The sequence below is a fragment of the Glycine soja genome, chromosome 17 (genome assembly GCF_004193775.1).
Source record: "Glycine soja cultivar W05 chromosome 17, ASM419377v2, whole genome shotgun sequence".
Classification (NCBI taxonomy): domain Eukaryota; kingdom Viridiplantae; phylum Streptophyta; class Magnoliopsida; order Fabales; family Fabaceae; genus Glycine; species Glycine soja.
Genome location: NC_041018.1, coordinates 30021765 through 30029883, shown reverse-complemented (window position 1 = coordinate 30029883; position 8119 = coordinate 30021765). Strand labels below are relative to the sequence as shown.

The 8119-nt window shown below is 31.2% G+C and overlaps 1 protein-coding gene across 2 annotated transcripts; it reads right to left on the bottom strand.

The window, feature by feature from the left end:
- Positions 1-389: 389 nt before the first annotated feature.
- Positions 390-8015, bottom strand: LOC114393127. 2 transcript variants are annotated; one of them, XM_028354391.1, is made up of 5 exons: positions 4581-5844; positions 2884-3227; positions 2625-2726; positions 1975-2457; positions 390-1278 (listed from the first exon to the last, which is right to left on the bottom strand). In XM_028354391.1, the coding sequence occupies exons 1-5, from the start codon at positions 4673-4675 to the stop codon at positions 1271-1273; spliced, it is 1032 nt and encodes a 343-aa protein (XP_028210192.1). In that variant the 5' UTR covers positions 4676-5844; the 3' UTR covers positions 390-1270. The 2 variants fall into 2 exon arrangements, with proteins under 2 accessions (XP_028210192.1, XP_028210191.1); XM_028354390.1 differs by lacking the exon at positions 390-1278 and adding an exon at positions 7883-8015 and having other exon boundaries at positions 1739-2457; positions 4581-4733.
- Between the last annotated feature and the right edge of the window lie 104 nt (positions 8016-8119).

Sequence of the window (8119 nt, the reverse complement as noted above, 5' to 3'; positions counted from 1 at the left end):
ACAATGGTACCAATACCACCATTGAAAAGGTTCCATTTGGCGGCAAAAAGGAAAAGCAATATCTTGAATAGCTTTATGAAAAGTAGTATAAGAGTGTGTGGCTTATTAAAAAAAAAAGAGTATAAGAGCGTGTTTGGAAGACATGATTTGAGTTTAGGATCGGTCAAATATGATTTTTTATGTTGACAAAAATGTTTAGATGTGTGGTGAAAATATGACTCTAAATTATGGATTCAAGTCTCCTTGAAGCATATAGAAGTAGTTTTTGCATCACTTGTAACTTGAGTTATATAATTTGTTCCATGTATACTGCTATTTAATTTTGATATTATCCCGATGAATAGAAAGATAAAACATATTTTTGTAATTATACCCCTAAATCAATTTTGATTGCCTGTAAGTTTTCAAACAATATTGTGAACAAAATTAATTTTCTCATATCTGCTATAAAAAAAAATTCACGTTACTACAGGCTCACATTTGCTTCAACTCAATTCTAAAAAATTACATTGATTTATAATCAATTCTTCAAGCACATACCCAAACATGCAGAAAGCAACCAGAATAAGGAAGGGTTACAATTCCACGCTTCTTCGACTTCCTATTCCGCCTAGAAGAAGAGCCAAGTCTTTCCTTGCGAACGCTCTTTTTTACTTTTTCTTTATCCATCATGTAGGGGTTTCCTGGTTCTATTGTAGTGAATTCAGCTAAATTTCTGTTCATCCCACAAAACCTTCCAAAGATTGCAGGACCATGTGATTTGTCAAACGATTCACCTTCTAACAACTTAGTATTGCGTTCACTAGGATAAAAGTTTTTTCTGTATGAATCAATTTCCATGTCAGTGTTTGAACATTCACCTGGATTAAGGATTCTCTTGTGAATTGGATCATTGCCTCTTGTGACAGTAGAATTCAAATCAATACATATTATTTGATTTGAATGAAGTTCTACCGCATTATCTCCGCCGCAAATCAAATCCTCATTTGTCTTGCTGGAGGTTCCAAGATCAATGTCCCTATTCAGCATCTCTTGGTCAATAGTATCATCAAAACTTGGGATGTTCAGATCAAAATCCCTTTCCTTGGATTTCATATTAAGTGTCTTTGCAATTTCATTTTCCATGTTATCTAGAGACATTCTCAACAGTGTCTCTGCAACTTCATTCTCTACTAATGAGACCCGATTAGGCACATCATTGCCTACTGTCAAAACATTGTTACTTTCAACGTTATCTTGTTTCATATTTTTGGCACTATTGGCCTGATCATCATTTTCCTGCAAGAAGGAAATTTTTAATTGTCTCAACTCTCAAGATTATAGAAAAGAAAACATTTCTGCACGCAATGCAAATTTCTCAAGTAACAACTACATTTTCGTAGGAATTCATTTGAGATTCTAAATAAACTATAGGAGCATGCATAAACTCTATGAAGTCCACCAGATTAATTTAGCTAGTATGAAGATTTAGATCAATCTACAACGTAGTTTAATCTGTAGCTACCTAAATATTGAATATTCGACTCAAGAATTGAAAATGGTTCACAGTATAATTTCAACTAACTATAGTAGTACAAATTTGATAAAATAAGATCTAGTTGATTCTTTCTCAAAATGTTCATAAAACAAAAATTGCTGGCAAGGTCAATAACATCAAATTGAAAATGCAATACTCTTAAAATTAAAAAAACAGAGAAAAATGAAATCATCTTCAAAGGAAGGACTCCAAATGTTGAATATGTTCTAAGATCTTATAAAAGTTAGATATTCGTCGTAGTTAATAGCCAATGTGAAGGGTTTTTTCTTTTCTTTATTTTTTTTTTTTGAGTCTTCTACAAATCCTATGATGTATATAAAGTAACAACACTGGTTCAGGTATCCCTTCTACCCTCATTTAATATATATTTATTTTCTGGTTATGTAAGATATGCTAATGAAAAGACTTTGAGACAAAATGATTAATTTTACTATTACTTGCTTCCATAAGAGCTCCTTTTCCAGAAATAGCACTTTTTGAAGGAAATCTTCGCTCTCCAAATGTATTGGTTTCTCCGCTTGGCCTTATAAGCTGATAATTTGGTTCATTATCTTTTTTGAATGTTTCCTCTAGCGAGCACATCACTTTAGGTCTTTTAGAATACTTATGAGTATACTTCTTTGGATGATGATTCTGAACAACATTTTCAACATTATTGTCCATATCCCCTGCGTGATCATTATTATCTCCAGTGACTGGCTCTTGTAGAAACTGTTCAGTTGTGTGTTTAGGCACATTATCCTTTTCAGTAACCATGTTAGCTCCCCCTGTAAGTTTACATGATTTCCTTAATTGTTCCAAGCATTGGCTGTCTTCATATATATGTTTCTCTTTATTAGTAACCTTAGAACAACTCTTAACTTCAGTGCTGAGATTGTTGGTAAGAAGCTCCACGCCAGAAGTTACATTACCTTCAAAACCTGTCTCAAATAAAAAGGAAACTCTTATTTTAATTAAGTTACGAGTTTAGAATTACTAAAACCTAATAATAATAATAATAATAATAATAATAATAATAATAATGTAAGCTACTACTACATGACTATTGTATACTTGATTTAGTTCAATGAATTGTTAATTAACATACCTTTTTTATTTCCATGCATTTCTTGTATGAGGCCAGGACACACTTCTGAAGTCAGAGCATTTGATACTTTACTAAGATTATTCTCCAAGTCAGATTCATGGTCTGGAGAAAATAGAGAAGATCAAGCTTCAAATTTATTTTCGGAACTAATTTTAATGAAAAAAGTTAAAGGATCTTTATTAGTCAAACAAAAACAAAAATTTAAGAACTAAAAACTGAATTTATAGTAAACAGTTTAAAGTGATGTTTTTGAAGTTACCTGTTATTCTATCATGTGCAACCTCAACATTATGATTAAATAGTATATAATCACTTTCACCATCATCACTCTGGCCAGTCAAGTCAATGAATTTGCGAATATCAATTTCTTCTCTAGTAGGAATACTATTATCTATTTGAGTTTCTTGATTTCCGTTGCAACATTCTCTCTCGTCATTGTTTTCAATGACATTTAGTTCATTTTCTCCTCGACAATTATTACAACTCCACGAAGGAAATTTTGGCACAATTAATGGAGGAAGTGATGGTTGTGCTTCAAACTCATGTCCTGGAAATGGTGAACATATTTTGAGGTTTTTTTTACGCATTCTAGCCACATAACCCCTGCATTAACAATAAAGAAGTGTTATGATCTTGAACCTAACATAAGAATGTAAATCATATTTTTTTTTTACAAAAATAAAATTATGGCAAATGTTAATCAGTGCCTTTGGAGCATTGATTAAGGAATTAAATAAGAAAAGATTTTTAACGGAATGCGCAAAATTGCACTGAATAACTTTTTTTAATGTTTTTCTATAACCACAATAAGTACTTTTTTCTTTTAGTTTTTTAACTAATATCCTTAGGACACTAGTTAACAAAACCCTAAAATTATTCACTACATCTCTACAATTACAAACAACTTGTATTTAGAGGATAAAATATGGTCTTTGTTGTTATTCTTAATCAATTTAATGAAATATTTTCACACAGAAACCATTTAGCTAGGCATAAATTTCAATCCTTTGGACTAACCGATAATGTGATTTTCTATGGCAATTTTATAGCATTTTAGCTTCTTAATTCATTGGTTGAGGATTTCAAAATGCAAGTAATTTTAAATCTATAAATTCTTCAATAAATAATAAAATAACATTTGAATGCAGTGTGCTCCACCAAAGGTTTAATCTTTTGTTTGGAAATTATTGTTCAATAGAACCCCATCTTTACAAAAATTTTGTAACAGGAACATTTTTGGAAGTTTTACATGTTGTGCGTCATGGATGTGGTTTAGATGAAGAAAGTAGTTCACAAGTCACAACACTTGTTTTCCGAATGCATGTTTTTTCAAGTGTATGGTAAAAGTGTTATAGGTGGTAGGGTGTCATTACGACTCTACACAATGATGTCGGTTCTTATTTCTTGCAATTTCGGGGAATAATAATTTGACAGATAAACAATTTAATAAAATGGCAAAGAGTTTGGTTTTTGGTAGTCCAGACGACATCGTGAGCATGAAATGATTGTATCTTTAGATTGAATAATATATATGGACTTGGAAAGCATCCTTGACCTATATTTTGTGAAGGGTGTATAAGTCGGTAGGGATCAATATATATTTGACAATATTGGGGAATATGCTAAATGACTAAATTGTATTCCTTCTTTATTCCAGACACTCCTCTTTTTTTATTAGTAAAAGTTAGTTTTGTTAAAAATGCTTAATTGGATGATTAATAAAATTTCTTTGGTTTATAAATAAAGTAAAAAAGTTGTAGACATCAACAACAATATATAATAAACTAAAAGAAAGAAAAAGTAAATTGGATACATAATTCTCGAGCACTTTCTCAATACCAACAAAGTTATTAAGAAAATAAATAAAAAACATTTAGATCAAGTTATATATTCTAAGAAATTATAGTTTGATCTTTCATGAAATTAAACCATTGAGAATATGGGGGAAAGGCTTACCGTATAGAGAAATGTTTACATGGTGCGTTATCTATACTCTTCTCAATGAAGTAACCATGATCTGCAAAGTGTTTCATATTCTCGTTGTCTCCCATGAGCTTGATGACAATGTATTAATATCACCTCAAATTATTCTCTATAACTATTTTTTGCCTGCTTGGTACAAACATGGTTCCAAAGGAGGAAAAAGGGAGGAAAATTTTTATACTAGAAGTAAAAATGTTATTAGAATGTGAAAGTGAGATTACATATAGTATAACGGGCTTGTATAACCAACTAGTGTCCTACATCTATAATAGCACCCCACAAGTTGGAAGGTTTTCACAACACTTCCAATTTGGAATGGGCAATAGTACATATGCAAACAAAAGAAAAGTACAATGAAAAATGCTAGAAATACACCGACTAAAAGAAGTACAATAAAGAAGTACAATCAATAACTAGAACCATCTAAGCCAATAAGCAAAAGGCTTAACCATTAAGCAAAAGCCACAAATCAAATGCTTAACCTCTTAACAAAAGCAAACATGCATGCTTAAACACCCAAAAAGGAAGAAACAAACCAATAATAAAAGCTTAAAAACTATGCGATAGAAGAAATGGAGATAAACCATCAAGAGAAAAAGTCAAAGTAATGCTTAACCACTAAAGACAAATACTTAACCACCATTGACAGAAGTCTACATCAAAAGGAACCTCCTTTAAACTAGAAGTTACAAGAATAGCCAAACAAGCTAAACCAAATTATCATCAAGAAAGGGATTGGAACCATTATTGCAACTTCAAGCACAGAGAACATGTCAATAACCAAACCTCTTCAAGCACAGAGAACCTTCACCATGTTTGAAAACTATAATACTTTATATAAACATGAAGACCAATACAGTTCATCACTTCATAAAAATTCAGGCTTACATATCTAATGAGGAAAGGATTGCACATCTCAAATCTTATTCTTAAATCAATAAATGTGTTAAGAATGTGAAGGCCCTAAAACCAAGATCAAAGTGCTAGAGGCATCATCAATTCTATGCAGTAGTTGGCTAGCATCATCAGGAAAATCACCATACACTTGGTGTGCACAAAAAAAATAACCTAAAGACGAAAATCACCAAACATTTCACCCTTGAGCTACTAAAGGAAATTGATATGCGATTAGAGTGTTAAGAAATTGAGTCAAGGTTTTTTGGTTTTAAGAAATTAGGGGAAAGCTGAATTTAAATCAGAAAAAGAATTTTCTGTTAAAATTTTTCTATGGAAAAATAAGAAAAATGGGCAAAGAAAAATTGAACATAATGATAAATATTAATCATGGCAGGAGATATCAATTTTTTACCATGTTAGGTAACATGGTTACAAAGGAAGAAAAGAAGATTAACAAATTATACTGAAGTGTATTAGAGAGAGAAAGTAGGACTGCAAAGAGTATTATGGGCTTATAAAGCCAACAAGTTTCCTGTATCTCTAATATTCATGTTTGAGGTCCCACATCAACTAATGGTATGGCTAAATTATATTATATAAGTAGGGGTAATTTTCACCTTGCACATCAGTTTAGGCCAATTTTGTAGGATTGAGTTAGATTTAAACTCATATTCTAAGATGGTCTCAAAGCCTATCCAAGTAATTATTGTTGGGCCTATTAGGACACTCACTATATGGTCGTTATCAAACCACTCATAATCCCTTAAACTTCATGCTTGAGATTTTCAATCCTCACCATGAGGGTTATGTGTTGGGGATCCCCCATCAACTAGTGATATGACCAAATTATAATTTGAAAGTGATGGCAACCCTTACAAGTTGATTTAAGCTAGTTTTATAAGGTTGAGTTAGGTCCATAACCTATGTTTGATGACATTTGTTATATTTAAAAAAGAAAAATACAACATCCTCTTGTATCATGTCTATATTATATTCATAGAAGTTATAAATATCAAGATTGAAATCTAGGTTAGAGAAATGTTGACCCAAGTTCGAATAAGGTGGTAAGAGCTTATGTTTTTTATTTGAGGCTATTTATAATATCTCAAGTATAGAGGCAAGGAAACCATTACAAAAAATGGCATGCACAATCTACCAGGGGCTTAAAAATGTGCTGATGGAAAATGCAAATAAATCTCAACAATAACAATGACATTGTCAAAGGTTGGGATTTTTAAGAGCTGCAATATTTTATAATTCATTATTCCTACTAAACAAAATGTATGAAAATGAATAATATATTTTATATTTGTATATCATAATGAGAGTTTGATTTGGTATAGAAAATACATCATGCTAATTAGCATGGGTATTACAAAAGAAATGTATTAGTGTTGCGAATTAAAATAAATGAAAAAAATGAATGTTCTATGTGGCACTTAATTTGTGACATAGTTGGGATTATTGATGCTATTTTGATGCTTATTCTGCTCTAGCCTTTATTAAAAAAAATTATGACAATTTCCATTTTCCAATACCTTCTTTTCCCTTTTCCTTTTATTACAGAAAGTGTCACAACTAATTTTCATTACAGATGTATAAGTTTCTTTTCAAAACTTTTGAGTAAATGAAAGGTTTCATGTCTTTTTTAGATAATATACAAATTAGAAACAAATTTTGTACTTAATCACGCAAAAAAACCTTGTATTTTTTTTGGTCTAAATATGTGTTTCACATCCCAAAATGGCATCTTAAGCAAGTTAAGTAGTCACTTAATTGTGTGAATCTTTGAATAAATGGAGCATTTCAATGAAATCCATAAATTCCACTTTGGTTTTTGAGTTTTAACAAAATATTTTTCAACAAATGGCTTAGATCCTTATAAGGGGCCAAAATTTCATTTTCATGTGATAGCGAAATGGAATAAGGGGTGATTGCATCCCTAATTCTAACCCTACTTTTACAAGTCAAGGTAAACATGAACCATGTTCTAGTTAAAGCGAGTTCTCCCATCAAAGTTAGGTCAAGGGAAAATAGATACCTATGGGATCGTGCCTACCTCCTATGCTCCCAAAGTTAGGATAACCTCCACACCATTATGTAGGAACCCACTTTAGATTTAACAACTCATAACCCTAAAATGCACAAATTCAGTTCATATTTCAACAAAATCATACAAAATAAATAATCTTTCATCAGTAAATGAGGATAATTAACATAATCATTGATTGCTAGATACACATCAGTCTTTGAGATACCATTTTAGAGTGGAAAAAGGGTCGTGATATATCAAATTAAATCAACTTCTTTATGTTTAGATATAATCAAATTGGGCATGAATTTTCAATAAAAAAACTAACAAAATCAAGATTACATACCTCTTTAGGATCCTTGGAATACCAATTGCTTAAACTTTGTGCATGCTTAAGATTTTACTTATTGTGTAGTTGAAAGAAGCTGTGCAAATCCCTTGTGTTGTGTGGTTGAAAGAAGCTGCGCAAGTCACTTCGATCTGAACACTGTTTAGGGTTTGTGCAAATAGTTGAAAAGCAATGTTTATATAATAACCCTACTCCTTATAATTTATATTATATGGGCTTTGAAAGATTAGGCCC